Genomic DNA, 25,000 nt, shown 5'->3' on the forward strand with positions numbered 1-25,000 from the left:
CCGACGATGAGTTCAAATCGGTATGTGTCTATAAATATGGTTAGTCAGATGAGTTGCTAACTAAGATTGATAGGTGGAAAAGCTGCTTGAGGACTTTGAAGCTCGTAAAGCTAATGCCACCGCCGAAGAGCTGGAAGCGATTGAAAAGCAACGGGCCTATCTTGGCGGCGATGCTGAGCACTCAGTACTGGTAAAGGGCTTGGACTATGCTTTACTCGCAGCCAGGAAAGCGGAGTTGGCGAGAGAAGAAGCAGAGGATATGGACGAGGAACTCGAGGAGCTTGGGAGAGGATTGAAAGGCAAAAAGAACGCTGGCGCGAAAGAAGACGTTGTTGAGGAAGAGAAGGCCAAGCAGGAGACTCTTGGAAGAGGGGTAAGTCTGATGAGTGGCTCATTAGCGTTACTAGTCTGACGGTTACTTAGTTCAAATCCATTGCCCAAAAGAAGGCTGAAGCAAAAGCTGCTGTAGACGAGAAAAAGAAGAAGAAAAAGAAGAAGAAGGCCAAAGTCGAAAACATTGATGCCCCTGCTCCCGCTGCGTCTCAGGACATTGACATGCCCAAGGATACAGGAACAACAAAACCTGTCGAAGAAACTCAACCAGTGACGAAGTCAGCTCCTCCTCCACCTCCCGAATCAGATGAGGATGAAGACATTTTTGGTGATGTTGGCGAATATGATCTTAGAGCAGCTGCTGGGCCCGAGTCCGATTCAGACGATGAAGATGAGGCAATGAGCGTTGACACCAAAGAAAGCCACAGGGAAGGGATGGTTTCGAGAGGAAGGAGTCGCAGTCGATCATTCTCTAGAGATGGACCGTATTCTCGGGACCGGTCTTTGTCAAGAAACCATGGTTATGGAAAGGGATTAGGACCGAGATCCCCTGGTAGGAGACATTCGCCTGGAAAAAGGACGAGGTCAAGATCGAGGGAGTACAGGTATCTTTCAAGGTCAAGATCAAGATCAAGGGAATATTCCGGTCGACGGTATACCCGGTCACCTTCATACGACCGGTACGACCGTAGACGCTCCGTTTCACCATATCGGCGGCGCTCTCCTTCCCCATACCGCCAACGTCGGCGTTCTCCTTACTCTCGTTCTCGTAGTCCCGTCTACAAAGAGGATTACAAGCGTCGCAGAACAGCCTACGATAGGTCATCTTCCCCCAGGCGAAGGTATGCTTCTCGATCTCGATCTCCCCCTCGCCACCGACATCCACCTTCTCCTTCCCCAAAGAGTCGATCTATCTCCAGATCGCCACCTGCCCCTGTTCGAGAGCGGTCTCGCACGCGTTCACTCTCTCCCATCCTCAACTATTCTTATCCCCCTCTATCTCCTTCCCGTTCTCCATCTCCATCTTCAGACGAGGGCACTGCTGCAGGCACCCGCCTACAACCTCTCGCTTCTTCTGCTATCCCATCTCTCAAAACCTTCTTGGCTGCTCAAGATGCTGCGTCTAAAGAGGCGGAAAAGAAGGCAAAGAAGGCCAAATGGCGAGCCCAGCAAGGATTGCCTGCGCAGGAGGGTGATGAGGGTGACTTTAAGTCTAGTAAGGGCAAGGACATGAATGAGAAGCAAAAGGCAAACCGAGATTACCAGCTCTTGATGAACAAAATGAATAAAGAGAAACAAGGGGAGAAGAGTGGCAACAAAGGATGAGCTGATAGATATACGGATATCATATGTACAACCTGCAATGATATATATATATATATATTATATATATAATATGTATATGTATTTCGAACTTGTAAAGTACAGATAGATTTACCTTTCCCTTCCGTCCAAATTGACTAGCTACCGCTTATCGGCCGAAATATCTCTCATCCTTCCATCCACTAAAGGGCTTACGATGGCCAGATCCGCTAGATTAGTCTCACCATCCTCGTCTTTAGGAAGTACGATGCCATCGTATTCAGGCATTTCCTGTGTTGGAGGGGTTTGAACTGGTGACCAAGCTCCAGGCATGTGATTTCGGGCTTGACGCATAGCTTGACCGGCCTATGAAGTATCGGCGACTGCCTTACCGCATGCGGGAGGAATCTACTCACCAGCACGTCTAATCCGCTCATATGTTCATGCTTTGCAACATGCAAAGCGTTCCTAATTGTTCCCCAGTCATGTTGTACGACGTGCCTTCTTAGTCTACCCCAAGCGGAAGATTCAGATATCTCGGAGTTTGGCGACAAGGCATTAGAGGGCAAAGAAGCAGATGTGAGGTGGTTGGGCGAAGTCATGCGGTCCTGAGATGATTTGAATTGAGTAACCAGAAGATTCCTCTTCGGTGAAGAAGAGAGTGATGCCGAAGGAGATGATTGAGACTGAGATGTGTGTTCAGCACGGGCACGAAGTAGCACTTGCGAGGTTCGACGAGAAAGGTGGGAGTGGGCAGCTTCTTCAAGCTGCTTGTGACGGAAGATATAAGAGGATCCTTTTTGTAATGTCAGACTACGGTCACGGCTGATAACTTTAGACTTACCGAGAAGGAAGCTTCTCAATATACTGGACATAATCTGTCCATTCTCATCGTCTACAATAAAATTTCTATTCTTCAATGCTTCGAATCCGTCATATCCTTGAGCCATGTAATCTCTAGTGATCTGCGACATGTATCAGTGATGATTCAGGCCTCATCAAAAAGAAGCTACACTCACGACCTTGTACATCCTTCCGCCTTCCTCATTCTTCACTTCCTCGCCCAACTGCAACTTTTTCTGTTTAACCACCACTGTTGTCCCATCTTCTTGTTCCTTGAAATCTACCATGTCCGCAGGGTCTTCCCAGTCATCGTCGTCTTTCTTCGGTTGCGCAATCTGGTGTATAGATAAAATTCGCTGTCCAGGAGGCCTCGTGTGGTCCCATTTGACGGCGAGACCAGAGACAATGGGAAAACGGCCTTCCTGAGCCGGCCATTTCGAAAGAGCAGATTCTAAAGCATTCCATATGCCTTTGCCGTCAAGCTAGAAAATGTTAACGGCTAGTTGGTGACCATACATAGCACCTGACGTACCTCGATGCAGACAACGGGGTCCTCGAAAGGAAGGATTTCTGAATAAGGTCCTCAACATACAGGCCGGCATGGTTTCAGGAAGCTCACCTAAAATATCACCCAAAGAGATCTTTCCAGGCCCATATTGCGAATCGCCTCTCAATGTACCCCCACAGAGAATGGCTGCATCAGCATCTCCTTCAAACTCTTCTCCGAGACCTCCTTCTTTGCCTTTCGCCTGTACAATGCTCTCGGCGTACGCATGCATCAGTACATCCGCGATCCAATTGCCTAGTCCGCTTTCCTGCGTTCTGACTACTTCTGATCGGGCATCGAATGGGGTGAGAGTAAAGCATACCGGTTTGGTGAGGGCTTCAGATACGGAAGACAACAAGGATTTGACAAGCTCTTCAAACGGTGGTGATGAAGGTGAAGAAGGGAGTACATAGAGGTGCTTTCCTGTCAAAGATGTAATGAGTTGGCGACGAATAGAACCTAAGGGGGTAGGAGTGACGGTGAGGTTGGCAGAGGTGAGATCACGGAAATCGGTACCGGATTTGATGAGTCTACATGAAATGTAAATCAGAGATCACATTAAACTAAATCACACTTACCGAACACCATGGTCTTCCGTAGTTCCGGGCACATCCTTTCGTCCAGCATAACCTTCCCAAGATGTTGCACCTTTACCGATCTACGAAAGGTTAGAGATACACTTTTTCTGAAAAAAAAAACAAAAAAAGACCAAAAGAAAACTCTGCGCAACATACATAATATATCTGTCAAAAGATTTGAAAATCAGCTCTGCGATATCAATGTTTTGGCAAGCTGCTTACGTGGTCGTGACCTCCAACAATGAGATCTATACCATGTTCATTCTCGACTCCGGGTTTGTCTGCCACTGCTCCAAGTTCAATAGCCAACCGAATGTCCTAGATCGGGTCAGCTAACTCCGCTGATCGTAACGAAGGAAAGGCGGTATAGCTTACATTTGGTACTCGACAATGTGTTAAAGCAATAATAATGTCCACCTGGTGTTCACCGTTGGGATCACGAAGTTCTCGAGACAACTCCAGGGCTGTATCTTTCATCGAACGATATCTGAAATTATGAGGCCAGGAAGGAATTGTGGCTATCCAATCCCTGTAGATGTTGAATCCATATCAGTGACGGAAGTCACTTGCAGTTCCGACTCCAACTTACTTCTCAACTAAACCAATGAGGCCAATCTTCACTCCGCATCGCTCCGTAACGATGAATCGTTTGAGAGGTTCCGGTTGACGACCCGTGTTGGTGTCAACGATGTTCGAGAGTAACCACGGGAAGCTGGTAGATTCTACAAGTTTTGTAAGATGGGGAAAGCCTGCACGAAGCTCAATTAGTGCCAGTCGATAGACTTGCAGGCCAATTCTATTGCCGCTTGCTTACCAAAGTCGAAGTCATGATTTCCTGGTTACCGAGCATCAGCAGTTAATCACTTGATGTTATAGCGAGTGATACTCACCTACACATGCATAGTCCACCTTCAGAGCATTCATGATTGGTACCTGTAGATAAACTCAGCAGCACTTCTTGGCGGATTTTCAAGTTATAACTTACCATATGTGATCCTCTGGTCACCGAACTTTCGACGCTGGGATTGAAAACATCACCAGCGAAAAGCACCAATCCTTCTTTGCTCGGACCTTCTTGATCATCTTGATCTTCACTCTGTCTATCGGCCCATTTGCTTCTTTCGCTCAAAAGCAACTCTGCGAACTGGGAGACGGTGATTGTCCTGTCCGGTGAGTTGTCTTCGGGAGCTCCGGGTTGAGGGTTGTACTTTTGGTTGACTCTGTAAACGTCGTTGAAGCATAACAATGGGATTGTTCTCATTACTGGCTGTTGATGAATCATTTAAGAATGGAAAACGTAGAAATGGGATGCAGTTCTCTATGCTCATCCCTTTATATCACGCACCGACCGAACGCGCGCGCGTACGGACATTGAGAGTAGTAAGAAGTATAGGACAAATAAAACCAGCGAATCAACTTTGGGATAATGTCATTTAGTTCACATAAGGGGAAGTTAAGTTAGGGTTCAGACATAATTACTCTGGTAATTCTACTGTACAAGGCGCTAATCGTCTAGTGGTTAGGATGGCTCCCTTCCAAGGAGTCGACCGGCGTTCGAATCGCCGTTGGCGCACACGATTTTTTTCATAATTTAATTAATTATACGTTTTATATACTTTTTATTAATTTATTATCTCGAGATCAACCATACTTAAAAACGAAGCAAATCGCCGTGCACAAATGATCTCGATCTCCGTCTTTGACTTCCTGACTCCGTCCCTCAATCATATCTATGGTGTCCTTTTTCTTATTTTTTGATGGCCGTAGATTAACAGATCATTGAAGATGTTTCATTTCCGCAATGATACTGAACGCCGCCCATCCTACCCAATATCTAATATGGAAACCAGCGTAGGCTCTTGTTGTTGATAGTGAGATTGGCCAGATTATCTATGTTGTGCCTTCTTTCGAGGCTCACTAACCGTGTCAAATGAGACATCAGAGCTAGTCCGAGGCTCAAAGGAAGGCTGAATATGAAATAGTCCAGCGACTACTAGTGACCTTTGGATCGCATTGAGGCATGGAATGATCTATAATTAATACTTGGCGGGGAAGTAGGTCGCTGTTTAATTAACCAACAGTGAGTTGTGAAAGATATATATACCTCAATCTTCTCTAGGAAAACGTTCTTCTTCCCTTCCCAGATACCTACTTATTTCATATCGCCACCCTGCGTCGTTCTTTTCTGCCAGCTCCTCCACCCATTACCCAGCTCTTTTCCTCTGAGCCCTCAGCCTCTGTATCACCCAACGACTTGCTATTATATCCGTTTCAACCACCAACCGCGACGGACAACGTCAAACTCGAGCGATTAACCGATATACAAACCTGACTGAGTGGTACACTCTTACCAACCCAACTTCCTAATTAACATCTTTGACTAATCAAATCACGCGTCATAATGACGCACAATGCTGCAGAAGAAAAGAAGACTGTTCAAACTCGGCTTTACAAGTCAATCGATGATAGCATAGGTGAGGCCTCTTATCGCTATGAAAAATTCATTAAGGTCCGTGTTTGGTTCTGTACATGTCGCTGTGTAAAACTGATTAGGGTCGAAGGACCAATATGCCCCAAACACCAATTTGATTCCTGGGCGAATTTTTACTGGTATCACCAACTTGGATCAACTGTACAATGCCCGGGAACTCATTCTTAACGCTGGCACCGCCATTGAAATATTATTTTTTGCCTGCATTCCAAGCAATGTCTCCTCCACATACTCTGTCATCCTCAACGAAAGGATTCCATGGGATAAGCTACCGAACCTTCGCTATCTATCCATTACCGCTCCTCTTTTCCGTAAAGGCCCAAGCGGATTTGAACCCTACGAAATATACCTCCATGAGCCGGGCCAAGAGTTCAGAGGTCTGGATCATTTGGAATTAGTGCTCACATGTGACATGTGTAGTAACAAGGACATAATGTCGTTTATAGACGATTACGGCTATACTCTGGTAGAACAAATTGGCCAAAACCTATTCAAAGGCAAAAGACAAAAGAAGCCATTGATACTGTTTGTGCCGGGTCACAATATTGAAAGGTCTTCGTGGGGATACAAGTATCTCAAAGAACCAACCTTGGCCATTCAGCAACACATAGACAACTGGTTTGCAGTTTCGGGCATGATTGAATGATGGCATGGATGAAAGATACATTGTTAACAGTTTGTTTATAACTGTATATAGATATTCATGTCTATTATTATTAACTATGTTGAGAGTTACATGTCATTCATCTGTCTATGAACACAGCGATCCCTTAGACAAGAATCCGAAAAACCCTTACTCATCAAGCCCTTGCCAACCAAATCTCTCACTCGCCATTTTAAGTCCCATTGCTTTTTCGATCTTCGACTGAATTATATTATGGTATTCGAAGTTACATTCCTCTCTTCGCTGGTTCAGTGGTGAAGTACAAGAGGAGTCCTCACTTGGAGTCGCGGATGAGAGGCCAAAATCGATTTACGTAGGAAGTGGCCGCGCTTTGCGCAGAGACGACGATTCCGTCGTCCTTCGCTAGTAAACAGATACTTACGACCCAATTCAATTTGTTACCTAAACAAAGCTACAGGTGATGAGGGGCTCACTTGCCGGGAAGCTGCGTGAGAGTAAATAAATCCGGCCAAGGGCCAGCGAAAATGAATGAGGAACATATCCAAGGATGAGAAGATCTTACAGTAGAAGAAAATATAGGGTCAATGCATGTACCCTTATTTTAGCTACTATTACCCATTATTTTGATTGTCCTCTAATGAGTTTCTCTGAGAGAAGCATTTTTAGTCTTGCCATCTAACGCCCAACAGGCCCAACGCCGTTATCACAAGAACTCAATCCCAACGCCTACACCAAAGCCTCTAGCCATCCTCTCTCCCTTCCTGCCTATCAATGGCATTGCAAAATTGAGCTCAACCCTCAGCGGCTCAAGACGGTAGACCAGACCAAGGCCAACACTAAGGTTGGGTGTAGAGTACATCTTCGCAATATTTTCCGCAAAGCCCCTCGCTGCAATACGGATCAGCAATACGGAAAGAAAAAAAGGGACAAGAGAGGACGTACAAGTATCATATGCGACGACCTTGCCACCGTTTAAGAATGCATGAAGCTTCAGTGGCCAGTGCTCTTTCTTCGGTATAGGCGCGAACACTGACAGACCCAAGGCCCAACTCATATCGCCTCCAAGAGAGTCTGGGCCATCTCGACGGCCAACACCTCCAACCTTCCAGCCTCGGATGGAGTTGGGTCCACCAAGGAAGGTACGATCGGGGAGATAAGTTGTGGAAGGAGAGGTAGGCGAATGAGGGAAAAGGGGGTAGAGAAGGGTGGTCAGAGAAGCGATCGAGTAGTGCTACAAGACGTTAGGCTTAGGTTTCGAGCGAAATGAACCCACTTACGATACCGGAACCAGGTAAAAGCTCCCGAGAGAGTTGTGATTGTGTGATGGACTTGAAGAAGTGAGCAAACTTGGAGGAACCGGGCAAGCCGGCATACTCATGTGTCATTTTAAGAAGACGACCGGAAGTACCCATCCATGGGTCATCTCGAGTATCAGAAGTCCAAGTATGAGAGATGGACGATTTGGTGGATGGAACAGCGAGCTCGCGGATGGAGACAGACGCATTGCGAGTCAATCGATCAATCTCGCGGTCTACGAGCTCGTACTGGAGATCATGGGTACCCCATGGGGTGATTGCGCTTAATTTAGCCCTTCCGCCTTGGGCACGTTCGCGATGAGAGGCGAAAGCTGAATTGTCTCTGTCAAGAGAGAAAGCAGAGAGGGCGAAGGAAAGAAGAGGAGAAGCGAAAAGAGGAGTGGAAAGGGAGACCTGGTAGGCTGACTTAGTCTTGGTACCTAAAGACGCTGTTCCTTCCAAGGTCTCGGCGCCACCAAAGACATTTCGTATTCTTGCGGTGACATTCTATCGAGGACTCAGCATGGAGTTTGAATGTAAGGTATTAAGACTTACGCCTCCGCCTTCCCCACCACCGATCTCAGTGCCAGCCTTCAAGAACAGTCTTCCCTTTTCTCTCAAAGCAAGCACCAATTCAACCTCATCCGGGTCCCCACCTCTCCTAGGCTCAAGTCGCACACCAGAGTGATCCATGTCATACACGCCGAATTTGTCTACATGCTGCACCAATGCTCGCGTTGTCAAGAGAATCTGATGGAGGGTAGTTGGGGGAGGAGGGGCCGGGTGAAGCCAAGAAGGAACGTTAGGGTGAGGTTTTGATAAGAAGGGTGAGAGCAAGGCTGAAGTGAAAGAAGACCGAGTAGTAGGTGGAGGAGGAGCAAGGCGAATAGACGTCAAGCGAAGAGGTCGTTCCATGTTGCTCGTTACCTGCAGGTCGTTAGCTTAATGTAACCCTATATTCCAGACACTCACAACTTCACCGACGCGTCTTTGAGCCTGTTCATACTCTCCCCTAAGCCTACGCTGGAACTCCTCCTCTTGCCATTGTCGAACCTTCTCCGGATCCTCCGTGATAGCTGCAGCATGTTAGTCGAATGGACGAGCCGATGTGTACCCTTGCGTAACTCACGCTCTGTAGCAAGTGCTGGACCGATTGGAGGTGGCCTTTCGGTACCAAGAGCCTGTCTAAAGATTGAGCTGGCCAGAGGTGCTTGTATGGGCGGTGGCACTATGGGATTCTCCTGTACAATTTCATGAGCATCTCTATACGCCTCGACAAAAGGGAAATAACGAACTGTTCTACCAAAATCGGTCCTTGGAGCACGCTCAGGTTGAGGTTTTTCCGGAGACTCAATGTCAACCTCAGCTACTTGGACCGACTTGGGCCTGTCTTCTGCGTTTGGGTCCATTTGGTGTAAATGTTTTTGTATAGCATTAATAGAAAAACGCGAATATCATGATCGGAAATGCGATTTCGTGAACGGAAGCAAATTTCTGGAACGGCATACAGAGTTCAAAGACTCGTCGACTGCCCGGCTGCCTATACGATTGTTCAATTGTCATACTTTTCAAAACCATTCTACCACAGACCCAAAAAAGGACATAAGCTACGTCCCGGTATCAAGTTCTCCTCAGCAGATACCCCTGATCGATACAAAAAGCACCTCGCAACATCGCTTAACACTTCTGATCAGCATTGTCGCCCGGAATGCCCCGACGTGACTTGGTTCGCATTGTGCTGGTTGGAGATGGTCAGTAACTGCTTTTACGACAGGTTAGATAGACAGCTCGGAATAGAGTATGCTGACAATACCCTTCTGTGTAGATGGCGTCGGAAAGTCATCTATCATCACTTCGCTCATCAAAGAAGCATTCGTCACAAATGTCCGTTCGCCGGCCTTTCCGCAGTGTTTGCACAAAACTGACTTGCTACAGGTACCACATGTTGTCCCAGAAGTGACCATTCCACCAGAAATAACACCGGAGAACTTTACAACCTCTATCGTCGATACCTCTTGTATGCTTCTTTCCATTGAACTCCTTGAAACACAGCAGCTAATTGGAGAACCATCATAGCGAACCCAAGGTCGAGGCCACACCTTCTCAGCTCTATATCCCGAGCCCATGTCATTTGCTTGGTCTATTCTATTGCCGATCCAAGCTCCTTCGATCGGGTAGCAGAGTATTGGTTGCCGTTGTTCAGAAGAGAGGGTATCAATGTACGTTGCCCAGTTGATTGCTAGGTGACGCAGGCTGATGAATATCCCAGGTCCCTGTCATTCTTGTTGGCAACAAGATCGACTTACGTGGTGGAAGGGTCACCAACCAAGGGTTAGAGGATGAAAGTGCGCCGATCATGCGCGAATTCAAAGTGCGCCGCATTTTGCTTGCGAGGAGTTAGAGCTAACTTCTCTCGTATTATAGGAAGTGGAGACAGTTGTGGAGTGTTCCGCTTTACTGCCTCTCAACGTTTCGGAAGTCTTTTATTTCGCTCAGAAGGCTGTTTTACACCCCACTGCCCCCCTTTATGATTCCCGAGAACATGTAAATTACCATATTTCTTTGCCGTGATTGGCTGAGCTAATTTTTTAGACCTTGAAACCCAAATGCCTGGAAGCGTTAAAGCGAATATTCACCATTTCTGATGTAGACAAGGACGGTCTTCTCAATGCTCACGAGCTGAACCAATTCCAAGTAAGTGACTCTTAATTCCATATTCAGCAGCTGATAGTTGCGTAGCAAAAATGTTTCTCTACACCTCTTCAATCCCAAGAACTTGATGGCATTCTCGAAATTGTCCGATCTTATGATCCTTACGCAGTCCAACCCCTTCCCTCCTCCTCTCCCAACACCCCTCTATCTCGTGATTCTTCATATGGCCAATTACATTATTTCAACAACAATGTCGTCCCGCCTTCTCCTCCTCAAGAGGGCATAACGGAGCTCGGTTTCTTGTACCTGCATACAATGTTCATTCAGCAAGGAAGAATGGAGACTACATGGACAGTTCTAAGGAAGTTTGGTTATGGGGAGAGTCTGGATTTGAGAGAGGACTTTTTGGCCCCAAAGTTCGATGTGCCGTCCGATTGCTCGGTAGAATTGAGTCCATTGGGTAACCAGTTCTTGACGGACATCTTTGAGGCATATGACAAGGTAAATCTAAAAAAATTGGTAGTATGAAAGATCCCAGCTGAGGTCAAAATTTAGGATCAAGATGGAGCTCTTTCTCAGAATGAGCTTGACGACCTTTTCTCAACATCTCCTGGGAATCCATGGCTTTCACAAGGCTTTCCTGACACGACCATTACGGACGATATGGGTAGAGTCACGCTCCAGGGATGGTTAGCGCAATGGAGGTAAGTGTCAAAAATGTGAGAACTGGCCCATTTGACCATTTGTAGTATGACAACGCTTCTCAACCACCGTACGACGCTTAACTACCTCGCCTAGTGAGTAGCTATGCGGTTTTGACTGTTGGGATGTCAACTGACTCTATTTAGCCTCGGATACTCTTCCTCTCCCGCCACCGATCTTCCTACTCCCACAGCCCTCCATGTCACTCGTCCACGTAAACAGGACCGGCGCCAACGCAAAGTCACCCGCAATGTCTTTTTGTGCTATGTTTTGGGTGCTACTGGCTCCGGTAAGACTAGCTTGTTACGCTCGTTTGTAAACAGACCGTTCAAAGGTGGTGAGGATGGTTTGGGGGGGTATGAGCCAACAACGAAGGTATTGAGTGTCGTGAATTCTGTTGAAATGGAGGGCGTGGAGAAGTACTTGGTCGTAAGTGACGCATTTTTCGTACAGAGAGGTTTTGAGAGCTGATAATGATCTTTTAGTTGCAAGAATTTGGGTCAAAGTATGAGAGTGAAATATTACGAAATAGTAAACGATTGGATATGGCAGATATCATTATTTACGTTCACGATTCAAGTGATACAAACTCCTTCTCCTACATTTCCAATCTTCGAGTGAGTTTAACCGACTTCAATATTGAATTTTGCGATGCTCACCTCGGGATAGCAACAGTATTCTTTAGATCATATCCCTTCCATATTTGTGGCTACCAAATCCGATCTCGATTTAGCTCAGCAACGGCACGAAGTCCAACCCGATGTCTACTGCCGCCGTCTGGGCCTCCAGGCACCCATGGCCGTGTCTTCCCGATTAGGACCTCTACACAATCTCTGGGTAGCCATTACTCGTGTCGCCCTTGATCCCACATCATCCCTTCCTCGCGGGCCGAGATCGCAAATGTCACCTGCCCAGAGGATACGGGTGGTTGCCCGTTGGGGTTTGGCAGCGACAACGATTAGCGCGATCGTGGCTGTGTGGATGAAGTGGCAGGGATATAGCTTCAAGGGTATATGGGGCTGGATGGCCAAATTTGCTGGGTTAAGAACATGATAGAGCATGATCCGGTTACCATTGTTCTATTTTTTTTGGTACAAGTATCGAGGATGCATAAATGTATAGCATTGCAAGTTATCGTAATTTATGCTTCGCTAAGTATTATCGAACCTGCAAAACTTGACTATGGATGATCGCTACATATTACAGAGATCATACAATTCATTTCGGATGACACAATGGTATGTTATGTCGATTCAGACCCATCAATTATTTTGGCTACCCCGTATCACCTTCGACACTGTAATCACTCTCATCGTCTGACGTCAAATCAATAGCTTTGCTCCAATCAGCTGCTGCAAGTTTGGCTAAGGCCATCCCTACAGATAATATGGATGACTAACCGAATGATGGCTGTATCAAGTGTGTCGACTGACGGGGGCTGTCAGTCAACGGCGACGATAATAAAACTGAGTTTGTTGAGGAAACGGAGAGGTCCGAAGATGATGAGTGAGGAGTCATTGATGGGCTGACGGGTAAATGGATTAAAGACTTTGATACTGTCGGTGTTTGAGTCACGTAGACTAACAAAGCTGTTTCCGTAAGAATCTGCAGATAGAGAAATCCGAGTATTAGGGATCGATAAGGTTCGATGCCAGCCCATGACCCGTAGCTCCTTCTTCTGGATGAGAGATAAGAGATGATGAAGGTGCAGCCAAGGCTTCAGAATGCCTCGTGCCAGGATGTCCACCTACAAAGGAGTGAGAGCGAGTAGAGTCAGTCAAAGAAGAGTGATACGATGACTCGTACAATGCTGCCGGTGAAAGCGGCTGTGCTGGCTGGATAGACAAATGATGAGGGGTGTGTATAGGTAAAGGATAGCCGAAAGAATGGTACGTTGGTGTCGAGCCCCATCTTTGGTAACTCTCGTTCTCAAACTGCGACTGTAGTTGAGGATAGATTGGTGAACTTCGTCGCAAGTCTTCAGAGAGTTCTTGAGAACGATATGGAGGGGGTGGCTCGTCCGTCATCCCGCTACTAGTTTCAGACAACGGCCCGTCATGTGAGAAAGTACTTTGCCATATCTGGCTAGGCAGCGTATCTCCCATCGATTCAACCGTTTGCTCTTCTCCCACATCGCTCTCCATTACCGACCCATACCTACTCATCCCCGCATCACTTCGCTCTTCGTCTACATTCCTTCTCAAAATCCACCATTGCGCCTCCAGTTGCCTTCGCACTAAATTTTGCACAGCCGACCTGAACTCGCCTGCACTGCTATCTGCCACATAGAGTATACTAAGATCCTGTAGGTACGCTCTCCCATCATCTCCAATCCTGTCGAAATAAGGATCTGTAAATGTGCAAGCGTTGCCGAATACCGATGCAACAGACTCTATCTCTGCAGAAGCTCTATCATCAAAGGACAGGCGGTACCGCGACGCGTTAGTGGATGACAAGTGGGTATTCGAGCGGCTAGGGTCTATTTCCCACCCTGCAGGAAGTTGCCAACTATCTTCACGGTGATGCGAAAATGCTCGGCGGAGTTGGCGAAACATTGCGGGAGCGATTAGAGCCTGTTGAGCTGCCGTCAAGGTGAGGGGTGGGGATACCTTGTGTCAAGGACGATTTCTGGAGGACAGCTTGGGCAATATCAGGCGTAAATCATCGTATGCGAAGCTGAAGACCAGTGGCGAGAGTAAAATAATTTTCAAGCATATATACGTAACTCGCATGTGAGTTTCAGTGCTCTATCCCACCCCGGAAAATGGCACCTTCGTGGTTGCCGAATCTCGACTTCTTGCATTGCATCCGGTGAAAACGGCGGATGGTCTTGAAACACCGCCTTTGGAAGTTCTAAAATCTGACTGGGTGCCATTGAAAGGAGGAACAGTATACTGAGGGCGAATGAGCAGTGGTCTCCGGGAAAGGCGTGGATTATTGAAAGGAAGTTGTTTCTTTCAAAACGAGTTCGTGAGATCCTAAGTTTTCAGCGTAACACATTTTGTTTGAGTTCGAATGATTGCTTTGCAGGTCAGTATGGTTCTTCAGTCATAGCTTACAGGTATAACATCTCCTAATCACCATCATACAATAGTCCTTGCACACGTATCCTCCCTATGTTTGAGTGAAGAAAGAGTAAAAAAAGGGTTTTTATGAATGAATCAACTGCTCTAAATCACAGCGCTCGCGCCAGTCTCCACCTGATCAGCCTTCAAAGGCACTTCCAAACTCTCCTTGTCCTCAAAGCTTCTCTGGCCCCTGAGACCCCACCTGTCCAACATAGCCTTGTCCTCATCCCATCCGGAGCAAGGGGTGGTGAGCATCTTCTCGCCAGTGAAGATGGCATTGGCACCGGCCATGAAGGCCATGGCTTGTTCGGTCTCGCTGAATTCGTGTCGGCCAGCGGCGAGACGAATGATGGTCTTGGGAAGAACGATACGGGCAGTAGCGATGGTTCGGAGGACGGTGTGGACCTTGACAGGCTCGTTGCCTTCGAGGGGAGTACCAGGGATAGGGACAAGTGTGTTGACGGGGAAAGACTCAGGGTGCTCGGGCATCCTGCATAGAAGCGGTCAGCCGTGTTTCTGTGCTCGACGTTAATTTTACACACCTGGAAACCTCGTGGATCAATCCGACACGATCCTCATCCCGCTCTCCCAAACCGAGGATGCCACCAGAACAGACTGAGATACCAGCTTCTCGCACGGCAGCAATGGTGCTCAATCGATCATCGTATGATCGTGAGGTGACAACCTGAGAAAAGATGTTAGTCACGTAAAGATAGTATAGGAATACCGATACGCGCCTCGGGATAGAATTCTCGAGAAGTGTCAAGGTTGTGGTTATAGGCGCTGAGACCAGCTTCCTTGAGCCGGATAGCTTGCTCAGGAGAGAGCATACCCAAAGTCGTGCAGACTATTATTCCGTCAGTTGCGCAGTTCTCTTTCACTTCCGTCAGAACTTACCCTCCATTCCCATACCCCTGACCTCTTTAACCATTTCCAAGATCTTTTCGAATCCACTCTTTCTACCGGCCAAGTCTCTCCAAGCAGCACCCATGCAGAATCTAGTGGAGCCGTTGGCCTTGGCTTGACGAGCAGCTTCAAGCACAGGCTCAATGCTGACGAGCCGGGAAGCTTTTGTGGGTGTCTTGTAGGAGGATGATTGGGAGCAGTATTTGCAGTTTTCAGTGCATCCACCGGCTATTGGGACGGAGGCCATTGGATATCAGTATCGAACTATGGACCGCGATTAAACGCCGGAACGCACTTTTGATATTCATAAGAGTACAAAGCTGGATCCTAGAGGCGTCCTGGTGCAGCCTGTGCACAGTAGCCTTACCAAAAGATTAGCTTTGAGCTCATCATCTCTAAGATGTAGTTACCTACCGCTCGGTAGATGATCTCCATCAATGGAGCATCAAAGACCTTCTGGATCTCGCTCCTTCGCCAGTCATGCCTAACGTCGCCATCGACATACCTTCGCTTCTCTGACTGCTGAACTGAGGGCGAAGGAGGGAGGAAAGGGGCGTCGACCGCGACAGCATGGCCACGGGAAGCTGTGGGAGCCGTGCTTCTGAGGACTGGGCGGAGCGAGCGTGCAAAAGACATTGGAGCTATCGATGTGGAGATGCGGAGGAGAAATAGAGGACTTGAATGTACTATTTACTCGATTTGGGGGGAGCCGCTTGGATTTGGGATTTGGGGGAAGGCAGCCGCTAATTACCTAATACCCGACGGAATTAATTTACACCGCCAAAAATTCGGACCAGTACCGGGCCCGCTTTACACCCTGCAACTCATCCTTCTCTGATTCGCTGCAGACAGACTGGCCTGCATATCATGTTCGACGTGACTGCAGGAGTGTTTAGTCGCCGGCAGTCCTCTAATTCTGCCAGTTCTCCCAGCAGTGCAACTTCCAGCAGCACTGGGAAGAACAAACACGTTTCCTCGTCACCTACATCAGCCATGTCAACTACTGCGTCTCTCGATCTTCACTACCTCCCAGATGATAAGCCCGTTTTTGCGTGCCATTCATGTTCGAAGGTGGTCGTGAGCCCTTTTGCTTGACTTTGTCTGTATGAGGTCCACAAAAACAAAGCTAATGCCAAAGAAGGCTCTTCAAGATGAGCTAGTTTCGAAAGCCTTTAATGGGCGATCGGGTCGAGCGTAGTGAGCTCATAACGAGTTATTCACCTGTTGCATACTGATAAAAGATAAAAAAGCCTGATGAACTCGACGATCAATACTTCACTGGGGAAAATTGAAGAACGAAAGCTTCTGTGAGCAAAAGTTTCCCCATAGGGGTTAACTTTCTGTTCCCAGGGAACGACTGATCCATCTCGCAGAACTGGGACGCACACTGTCGCCGACCTTCTTTGTGCTTCATGCAAGGAATCGCTGGGATGGATGTACATCAAGGCGCCAAATGGTGACCAGCGATACAAAGAAGGTGGCGCCCTTCCATAGAAATTAAGAAGGCGACTAACTTGATCACTATCAGGGCGATACATCTTAGAGGCCGCAAGGATTATCAAAGAGAACAAGTGGTGACAAGTCCGCCCTAATAAGCTCTGTGTATATGTTGTACTTGCCCCATCGACGATCTAGCTGGTCTTTCGTTAGGCGACTGAGGTTCTCATCCCTTCTTGTTTGTCTTGTGAGGTGTGTTGCTTTCAGATTGTAATCAGCGGAGCCAAATTTTGTAATATCTTTTTTTTTATTTTTGTAACCCGTTTATGTAACTGTAGCAATCGTTGTATATCTTGAACAACACTCAATCATCAGCTCAAGAAGATTGTTGCGGATCGCCGGCGGCGGCCGGCAGGTGTTCCTTCTTTTCCGTCGTGGCCTCCGTCGCTGCGTCCGTCGGTCGGTCATCATACCTTCTTCGAATTCCGACTTTCGTCGGTCGTCGGCTATACTTCAGCATCTCTTGGCCGTAAGTTCCAAATTGAAGACATCAGTGGCCTGTGAACTGTCTTTTTTTCAAGATTGGAAGCATCATGGTTCCCCTTCTGTCATGCACGGTAAAAAATATAGTAGACGCCGCTTTCGGATGTCCGTTTCCGGCGCCACGTTCACGATCAAGGAGGTGGTCATGTCCGTCAATAAGTTCTGTCGCTGCAATATTATATTTATGTCATCGTTCCTCGAGCTTAAGCAGCTGCGGCGTTTCAGGAATTTAGACACCGCGATGATATGAACACGCTTACAGATATATTCGTGTGGGAGACGAGACGGGAGGAAAACAACCCGATCGAGCTTTATTAATTATAGTACGTCGTGTACAAAAGCACAGTCCTCTTCCGCAGCTTGAGACAACTCTGTTATGCACCGCGAATCCGAGGAGTATTGGGAAACTCAATGGTATTCATCCATGCTGATGGCGTAGTTAAATACTCCAAAAACACCGTGCGGAACGGAGATAACAAGTCGTACACGTCATTTTTACTCTTAATTTCACGTATTATTGCGGCTCCCGTAGCGGGGTCTAATAATTGACCCCCGACGTTGTTGTTTGTCGCTTTCAGCACCTTTGCCACCTCGCCGAACTCCCCATCCTTCCATTTCCCGTGTCGGAAAATGATGACAACATGACGAATATCAAGCAAACCAGAATGTGCTGATAGCAAGTCAGTTATGAGGACAAGCTAAAATGCTAATAATCTAATTAAATTAATATGGACAGATGAACAGAAGATGAACAGCGTCCGTTCTCCAAATCGGCGATGACTTTTTTACAACAAAGGACAAAAAACGTTATTCCAAGTGAATTGGGCATAGTGAATGAATGGAAAAAAGAAAAGACCAGAGCTCAGAACCGAACAAAGTGCATAAGTGAAACAGAGGCAATGCGATTCGTCACTGGGCACCGGGCTGCGTGCGCGGGCAGGATGTTTGTCGATCTTTTCGCTCAGCTGTTTACCGACCCTCCGATCGGAACAAGATTATTTCATGGGCCCCCGCATTTTTTTCACCCCCGAAGTGCAGCAGACCGCCGATGGGTGGATTATTCTGCGTTCTCTCTACAAACAGTGACCACTTGCAGCCGTTGACCATATCTGAGGGTGCAACATGCATGTGGAATTCTGTAGAGTCAGCAAGAAGGTGGCTATCGAGCGGCAGATGGTGCTCAGCTTCTCTTCCGACTCTTGAACTCGGAGAACACGCAAATTTGCAGCTGGCGACTGGAATCGGCATGACGCAAATCTTCCGCGCGTCACCCCGCTGTGTGATTCAGGGTTTGGGTAATTTATCAGTGTCCGAATCGGAGGCCGGTGCTGGTATGTGCTTCTTTTCCATTTCTTCCCCGTCATGGACTGAAAATTCTACTTGGTCATGCCGGACCGACCAAGGAGACGTCAACGGTATATATATAAGCCCGTGCCATGGGAACAGTTGTACTCCCACAACGAATTCACTTGTGTTCCTTTCATCATTTCATTTCCCACAGCATAACATATCCACATCCAAAATGCACGCTCCCGAAATCAACAACCACATCAAGGGCGAAGCCGTCAAGCTCGACAAGGTTTCTGACGAGATTGACGAGGTCAACGTCTTGAAGCTCAAGCAGAAGGACGCTGTGGAGAAGACTCAAGCTGAGATCGACTACGACCTCGCAAGCAAGTTTGACCAGGAGAAGGACAAGGCTGCTTTCAGGCAGTACGAGGAAGCTTGTGACCGTGTCAAGAACTTCTACGCTGTAAGTCATCTGTTACCCCTTTTCACAATCTGTAGCTGACAGTATATTCAGGAGCAACACTTGAAGCAGACCTACGAGTACAATGTCAAGATCCGACAAGAATTCCGCAACACTGTCCGTGCTCGCATGTCCATCTGGGAAGCAATGGAGCTCCTCGACAACCTCGTTGACGAGTCCGACCCGGACACCTCTGTTGGACAGATTGAGCACCTTCTTCAGACAGCTGAGGCTATTCGACGAGACGGCAAGCCCGAGTGGATGCAACTCACCGGTTTAATCCACGATCTCGGCAAGCTTCTCTGCTTCTTCGGTGCCGACGGTCAGTGGGATGTTGTCGGCGACACTTTCGTCGTGGGCTGCCAGTTCTCCGACAAGATTATCTACCCCGACACCTTCAAGGCTAACCCCGATTACAACAACCCCAAGTTGAACACCAAGTACGGTGTCTACGAGCCAAACTGTGGTTTGGACAACGTTTTGCTTAGCTGGGGTCACGATGAGTACATGTACGAGATCTGCAAGAACCAATCTACTCGTGAGTCCTACACAATTGATGGTCATTTTGGCCAGCCACTAACTACCGCATCGCAGTTCCCCAAGAAGCTCTTGCTATGATCCGATATCACTCTTTCTACCCTTGGCACCGAGAAGGTGCCTACCAGCACCTCATGAACGAGAAGGACCACTCGCAGCTCAAGGCTGTCAAGGCATTCAACCGTGAGTCGCCCTTGCTTCATTGTCTTGGAGAACTTTTTGACACTAATTTATTACTTAGCCTACGACCTCTACTCCAAGTCTGACGACCCCCCCAAGAAGGAGGAGCTCAAGCCTTACTACCAAAGCATAATCTCCAAGTTCTTCCCCGCTGAGGTCCAATGGTAGATGGAGAACGGGTAGAAGGCCTTTTCTTGTCGGGTTATCGTAGAGTCACGGGATTTTGTTTCTTTTTTACTTTATTAATCTCTTCGTTTCATCCATTATTTCACCCTAATTTCTTTGTATTCAAAATTGCTACATATGAGTAGTTCGAGCTTTTTAAGGTGGGGCTCGGTTGTAGGTTTCGTGAAAGAAGACACATACAGACGTAGATGATTGAATGAAGAATGGACCTTTGCATTGTCTCCTTGCCATCGCCACTTCGTACTGATCCTCCACTCCTTGTCTTCTCTCCTATTTCACATAGTAATTGAACTCGAACGGGTTCCCTGCAATTGTTGCCTTGAGTCATCGGCGCTGCTGAGCGTTTTGAACAAGGACTAGTAGTAGATCTTCGTTTCAAGAGAAAGGGGCATCGAACATTTTCTCGTTGTCATACGTGTCCTCTCTGTTCTCCCCCTGCAAGCGTAATACCCATCTGTCCCTATCTATGTGCATGACAGGTATACATTTCTAGTAGCAGACCAAACGCCGACGCCACTCTGCGAGCCATTATTAAAAACAAGTGTTATAATAATTGTTGCCCTTTTTGGCACTCCTTTCCGCCATTCGTTACTGGTGGTGGGAAATGGAGGACGCGGAGTGGCCCGTCGTGCTTAATTATGACTATAATAATAGTTAATTATCGCCTGCCGAATCCCCTCGCGTCTTCCAGCTTCGACATCAGATCGCCTTACGTTTTGTTGTTGTTGACGTTGATATTCCTCAATTCCTTCTCTATTGTTCTGTAACCTCAGCCATGTCTTCCCGTCCAGACTCCGTCAGAGGCCTTTACAGTGAGTTCTCCCTGTACGGGATTATGTTAACCTGGTTACAGCCCCTCCAGCTGAAGAATGGGTGTTTCTCCCACCCACAGTCTCCCCTCCGCCTCCCACTTCTTCCCCTCCCACCCACCTCCCTACTCCCTTCAACGCCGATGACTCTCAGCTAGAGGAAGCTCTCGTCCTTCCACTAATGGGCCGACCATTCAACTTGTTCTTGTCAGAGTATTTGACTACGGCGATGGGAATGCCGTTTGAAGTGGGCAAGACGCTCTTACAGATCGAGTATAGGCCAAGAAGAAGGTTTGAGTCGCTCGAAGTAGCCGGTCAGGGTGTCAAGGTTGAAGGGGAAAACTTCAAGGAGAAGTTCAAGGAAGAAGATGAATTGAGCAACCCGGAGGAGGCTGACATGTATTTCACGGACAGACTGGCACAGTCATCAGAGCCAATCGTTCCTGCGACAGAGCAAGTTCTCGAAACTGATGCGACGGGCTATTTTCCAGATTGTGAGTTTCGCTACACGTTTACAGAAGGTCAAGAGAGATCCAAAGCTTGTGAAACCATCCGGTTTGCTTGTAAGGACCAATCATGTTGGCGCGAAGTTTACGGTGCTTTCTTCTCGTCGTCTAGCGCAAACGTGGTTTGAAAATTGAGAGCTTCCGCTAATGTATTTATAGTGCACCCAACATGGCTCCTCAAGGATGATCCAGACGTTTCGAGGGGTAACGGTGTTTGGGGCATGATCCGTCGTATCCGTTACACTCCTTCCGAGGGTCTTCCAGCATTGTGGAAATCCCAACTCGTCTCCACCCTTCACTCCTTCCTCTCCACTCTTCTGCAACCCTCTGTCCATTCTTTCCTCCAAATCCTCACTCCATACCCCCCACTGTCACTCGATACCCCATTAACGGCATTCCCCAACCCATCATTGCCGCTGGGTATCCAAGTTGCCAGTCACTTGTTGACCCACTTGGTACTCTCTCCTTTGGAGATCATCAGGACCAGACTGATCGTCATGCCCGTCTCCCACCCTTCCACACCAAGCAGCATTGCTATCTTTCGCGACATGATCAACGAAGAAGGTGGTTTTATCAACATGTATTTCCACCCTAATATTCTTTTCCCCGCCCTTCTTGAACACACCCTCCGCCCTCTCTTTGCGCTCTCTACCCCTTTGCTGCTTGAGCGATATCTTGGAATTTCACCAGATATCTCACCTATAACATATTCCCTTGCTGATCTTTCTTTGGGTCTCGCTCATCTGCTCATCTTACTCCCCATTGAGACCGTTAGACGCCGTCTTCAGCTTCAAAGCAGAGCGCCCGGAGGCGGAAAGAGGATGAAGACTGTTGTCAAGGTGCGAGAGAGGGACTATGTCGGTATCGTGGAGGCTCTGTGGAGAATAGTCACAGAAGAAACTGGTGTGAGGAGGACGAGGATTGAAAAGGGAGAGGAAGGTGGATGGTTTGCCGGTGTTAGGCAATTGTATCGTGGCGCAAGTCTTTCTTTCATATGGTTAATAATAGGCGGTAGGCTGACGGTAAAGGGACAGTTTGGAATGGCAGCGACAGCGCACGCTACAGTCTTCGGTCTTGGATTGGTCAGTGCCACTCTGTCCGGGGGGGACGGGGGTTGGAAGGAGATATAAAAGCGATCCTTTTTTTTGTTGCTACTACGGATGTATATCATTACTCTAGACCATTTATTTATACATGTGCATAGGTATTACATTCTTCTAAGTACTGAATATCATACTAAACAAAACGTTGGACAACCACGGCATTTTGCAACTTGGCTCCTTCTACCGTCTCGTTCATGTCTGAAAGCTCCTTTGAAGGGAAAGTGGTTTGGAGAACAAAAGGTCGAGAGTCGGAACGAGCAGCAGTGACGTACGAACGCAAGTCGGCAATGGTGTGATCCAGGTTGACCCGGGCTACTTGCCTATTCACACATTAAAATCAGTACCGTTGCAACTACGAATTGCAAAGATCATTTACCGAGAGCCATCACCGAAACGCAACTGTATGTTTGTCGTGGGTTTGGAAGGATCCACTTCAAACTTGGTTTCGCCCGAAGTACCTCTACCAGTGTTTTCACCAATGTTGGAAGATGAGGTAGGCAATGATCCAGGCATGGGACTAGCGCTACCGCTCGCCACTTCCGGCACAGCATCGCCCAATCTCTGACCACCACCTACAAACGCCTTCATCTTTTTCTTCGGAGCTACATAATCCTCTCTTCTCCTCTGATGAACCTCCACATTCACTCTCTGATCGAAAGGCACACCGAATGCAGCTGAGGGAGCTCGGCCCTCTTCCAATGCTTGGAGAAGGTGCCTGTTCTGGGGCTCATCGTACGCGAGCAAAGGGCCGTCTTCAATAGAGAAGCCGTTTCGCCAGAAAGTGAGGCTACGGTGAACGACAGTCTCGCCGTTCTCATCGGTAGAGATTCGAGAAGGATCAATGTGATCAATGTTGCTAGGTCCAGGTGACAGAGCAGAAGGAGGTGCGCCAGATCGACCACTCATCTGATTCATGAGTTGCTCCATCAATCCAGGGGGAATAGCCCCAAGACCACCAAAACCTCCAGGCATCCCCCCGGTCTGAACTGAAGGTCCGGGAGATTGAGAAGGTTGCTCAGAGGCTACGGAAGTTGAAGGAGTTTCGTCAGAGCCGAGAGTGTTACCTGCTCCGCCAAAGAAGGCCGAACGGCCGGGTGGCGCAGCAGGCTCATTTGACCGAGGAGGGGGGGCGCCGTTCCTATGACTATTGAGCAGCTGTCCGTAAATACAGACACCGTACCTACCTACTAGCAGCCTTCAGGATCTTATCCACCAAAGAGTTGCCAGACCCCGGAGCATCATCAGGATTCTGGACGGCTAACCCACTGTTCTTGCCTCCACCAGCGAAGAGTTCTTCAGGGTCTTTGTCATCATCGCCTCGGTCATTATCATTATGCTGAATACGTCCAAATTGAGATCTTTGAGGTTGACCCCATCCGGCGGGAACAGTATCTTGGACCGGAGCACCGGAAAGGGTGCGAGCACCAGAGGCTCCGCCAGTAGTAGCCAGACTAGGTGCTTCATTACCAGGGAGATCGTCCCCTGCTCCAGCGGTACCAGCAGCATCCTGGGCAGTCAAGTAGTCCTGCACTGCGGCCTGTGACCTCGGTCAGTCTGTTCCGCGAGACCATAAATGTTACGCACCTCGAGACTGCCACTGGACTCGAGCCAGTGGACGGCTTCATCCTCCGACGCCTGCGTAATGGCAGTGAACTGGGAGATATCTATAGTTCAATTAGAGTCAGATCATCCCTACCCCTTTGTACGCACCTTGGGATGACGGGGCCATTGTGCGCAAGTAAAGATGCAAATTGAAAATGGAGTTGAAATCGTATCCTCACTGTATGGGATGCTTGCTTCGCCGGTGGACGATGACCTCAGCGTTCAACGGAACTTTTTTTTTATTAAATTGGAATATTTTTAATTTTCAATAACTCTCCTTTTGTTGCCGCCAGCATCTGCTCTTTCCGCAAACGAATCATATACTTCTTTGACGTATAACCATGTCTGAGCCCCCTGCTAAAAGGTCAAAGATGGACTCTACTGCAGCTTCCGAAAACAACCCCTACCTGTGCGTATTTTATCTGTGTTTGAAGAACGAGCTGATGTCGAGAACAGCGCCCACAGGAATGAAGGTCCTTCATACGGTGGAATGACCAACGGCGCCAACGGTGTGACTGGCTCTATCGACCGGAATGAACACCCCTTAAACGGAATGGTTCCTAGAAAAGTCACCGTTGACCAGGCCAAGAAGATCATGGTTAGTCCAGTTGGGTATCACTTCGAAGGGTCAGTAGCTGATGTGTCATAGGATGGCGATGTAAACCCATTCAAGAACCTCGCTCCTTGGTCCAACACCTACAAAAGGATTTTGGAGCAGCGAAAAGGTCTACCCGTCTACCAGAAGATGCAGGAGTTCCTTACAGTGTTCAACGAGAACCAGATTGTAGTCATGGAAGGTCAGACCGGTTCCGGAAAGACTACCCAGATTCCTCAATTCGTCTGTTATTCCGATCTGCCGATGTTAAGGGGCAAGATGGTCGCCTGTACCCAACCTCGACGGGTCGCTGCTATGAGTGTTGCTAAGCGAGTTGCCGATGAAATGGATGGTGAGTTTCCTGTATGTCAACATGGTTGGACAGAACTAATGTGTTTTAGTTCAATTGG

The 25,000-nt window shown here is 47.9% G+C and overlaps 11 protein-coding genes across 11 annotated transcripts in view; 7 read left to right on the plus strand and 4 right to left on the minus strand.

Moving 5' to 3' along the window:
• CNBF0820 (hypothetical protein) overlaps positions 1–1,659 on the plus strand; it is a gene marked incomplete at both ends in the record, with an annotated part of 2,006 nt that extends 347 nt beyond the window's left edge. Inside the window, 3 exons of the mRNA XM_769824.1 lie at positions 1–20; positions 74–373; positions 424–1,659. The exon at positions 1–20 is cut by the window's left edge and continues 119 nt beyond it. Coding sequence (XP_774917.1) covers positions 1–20; positions 74–373; positions 424–1,659 — 1,556 coding nt within the window. The remainder of the gene's footprint in view (positions 21–73; positions 374–423) is intronic.
• Positions 1,660–1,797: 138 nt separating this feature from the next.
• Positions 1,798–4,864, minus strand: CNBF0830 (hypothetical protein; the record flags this gene model as incomplete). The annotated part of the gene is made up of 14 exons (XM_769825.1): positions 1,798–2,001; positions 2,052–2,431; positions 2,480–2,600; positions 2,655–2,960; positions 3,011–3,048; positions 3,098–3,555; positions 3,604–3,683; positions 3,760–3,768; positions 3,826–3,921; positions 3,979–4,132; positions 4,193–4,352; positions 4,418–4,438; positions 4,494–4,536; positions 4,589–4,864. 14 exons carry the CDS (start codon positions 4,862–4,864, stop codon positions 1,798–1,800), a joined length of 2,346 nt encoding a protein of 781 aa, XP_774918.1.
• Positions 4,865–6,004: 1,140 nt separating this feature from the next.
• On the plus strand, positions 6,005–6,740 carry CNBF0840 (hypothetical protein; the record flags this gene model as incomplete). Its single annotated transcript, XM_769826.1, has 2 exons — positions 6,005–6,112; positions 6,165–6,740. The coding sequence occupies 2 exons, from the start codon at positions 6,005–6,007 to the stop codon at positions 6,738–6,740; spliced, it is 684 nt and encodes a 227-aa protein (XP_774919.1).
• Positions 6,741–7,422: 682 nt separating this feature from the next.
• On the minus strand, positions 7,423–9,423 carry CNBF0850 (hypothetical protein; the record flags this gene model as incomplete). The annotated part of the gene is made up of 7 exons (XM_769827.1): positions 7,423–7,607; positions 7,662–7,950; positions 7,997–8,521; positions 8,570–8,941; positions 8,987–9,090; positions 9,144–9,255; positions 9,310–9,423. 7 exons carry the CDS (start codon positions 9,421–9,423, stop codon positions 7,423–7,425), a joined length of 1,701 nt encoding a protein of 566 aa, XP_774920.1.
• Positions 9,424–9,722: 299 nt separating this feature from the next.
• CNBF0860 (hypothetical protein) lies at positions 9,723–12,421 on the plus strand (the record flags this gene model as incomplete). The annotated part of the gene is made up of 13 exons (XM_769828.1): positions 9,723–9,765; positions 9,840–9,898; positions 9,950–10,031; positions 10,091–10,233; positions 10,284–10,385; positions 10,439–10,558; positions 10,607–10,708; positions 10,754–11,167; positions 11,222–11,370; positions 11,416–11,463; positions 11,515–11,797; positions 11,854–11,985; positions 12,038–12,421. 13 exons carry the CDS (start codon positions 9,723–9,725, stop codon positions 12,419–12,421), a joined length of 2,061 nt encoding a protein of 686 aa, XP_774921.1.
• Positions 12,422–14,538: 2,117 nt separating this feature from the next.
• Positions 14,539–15,978, minus strand: CNBF0870 (hypothetical protein; the record flags this gene model as incomplete). Its single annotated transcript, XM_769829.1, has 6 exons — positions 14,539–14,926; positions 14,979–15,121; positions 15,174–15,283; positions 15,334–15,570; positions 15,638–15,704; positions 15,757–15,978. The coding sequence occupies 6 exons, from the start codon at positions 15,976–15,978 to the stop codon at positions 14,539–14,541; spliced, it is 1,167 nt and encodes a 388-aa protein (XP_774922.1).
• A 357-nt stretch (positions 15,979–16,335) lies between these two features.
• On the plus strand, positions 16,336–16,836 carry CNBF0880 (hypothetical protein; the record flags this gene model as incomplete). The annotated part of the gene is made up of 4 exons (XM_769830.1): positions 16,336–16,419; positions 16,469–16,539; positions 16,593–16,649; positions 16,716–16,836. The coding sequence occupies 4 exons, from the start codon at positions 16,336–16,338 to the stop codon at positions 16,834–16,836; spliced, it is 333 nt and encodes a 110-aa protein (XP_774923.1).
• Positions 16,837–18,844: 2,008 nt separating this feature from the next.
• Positions 18,845–19,957, plus strand: CNBF0890 (hypothetical protein; the record flags this gene model as incomplete). The annotated part of the gene is made up of 4 exons (XM_769831.1): positions 18,845–19,075; positions 19,127–19,610; positions 19,667–19,792; positions 19,851–19,957. The coding sequence occupies 4 exons, from the start codon at positions 18,845–18,847 to the stop codon at positions 19,955–19,957; spliced, it is 948 nt and encodes a 315-aa protein (XP_774924.1).
• Positions 19,958–20,750: 793 nt separating this feature from the next.
• CNBF0900 (hypothetical protein) lies at positions 20,751–22,420 on the plus strand (the record flags this gene model as incomplete). Its single annotated transcript, XM_769832.1, has 4 exons — positions 20,751–20,787; positions 20,829–21,278; positions 21,450–22,267; positions 22,325–22,420. The coding sequence occupies 4 exons, from the start codon at positions 20,751–20,753 to the stop codon at positions 22,418–22,420; spliced, it is 1,401 nt and encodes a 466-aa protein (XP_774925.1).
• Positions 22,421–22,526: 106 nt separating this feature from the next.
• Positions 22,527–24,122, minus strand: CNBF0910 (hypothetical protein; the record flags this gene model as incomplete). The annotated part of the gene is made up of 5 exons (XM_769833.1): positions 22,527–22,713; positions 22,770–23,531; positions 23,578–23,930; positions 23,978–24,057; positions 24,104–24,122. The coding sequence occupies 5 exons, from the start codon at positions 24,120–24,122 to the stop codon at positions 22,527–22,529; spliced, it is 1,401 nt and encodes a 466-aa protein (XP_774926.1).
• Positions 24,123–24,336: 214 nt separating this feature from the next.
• CNBF0920 (hypothetical protein) overlaps positions 24,337–25,000 on the plus strand; it is a gene marked incomplete at both ends in the record, with an annotated part of 2,649 nt that continues 1,985 nt past the window's right edge. The window contains 4 exons of the mRNA XM_769834.1: positions 24,337–24,404; positions 24,452–24,593; positions 24,645–24,942; positions 24,992–25,000. The exon at positions 24,992–25,000 is cut by the window's right edge and continues 969 nt beyond it. Coding sequence (XP_774927.1) covers positions 24,337–24,404; positions 24,452–24,593; positions 24,645–24,942; positions 24,992–25,000 — 517 coding nt within the window. The remainder of the gene's footprint in view (positions 24,405–24,451; positions 24,594–24,644; positions 24,943–24,991) is intronic.

This window comes from Cryptococcus neoformans, chromosome 6 (assembly GCF_000149385.1).
Source record: "Cryptococcus neoformans var. neoformans B-3501A chromosome 6, whole genome shotgun sequence".
In the NCBI taxonomy this organism is placed as follows: Eukaryota; Fungi; Basidiomycota; class Tremellomycetes; order Tremellales; family Cryptococcaceae; genus Cryptococcus; species Cryptococcus deneoformans.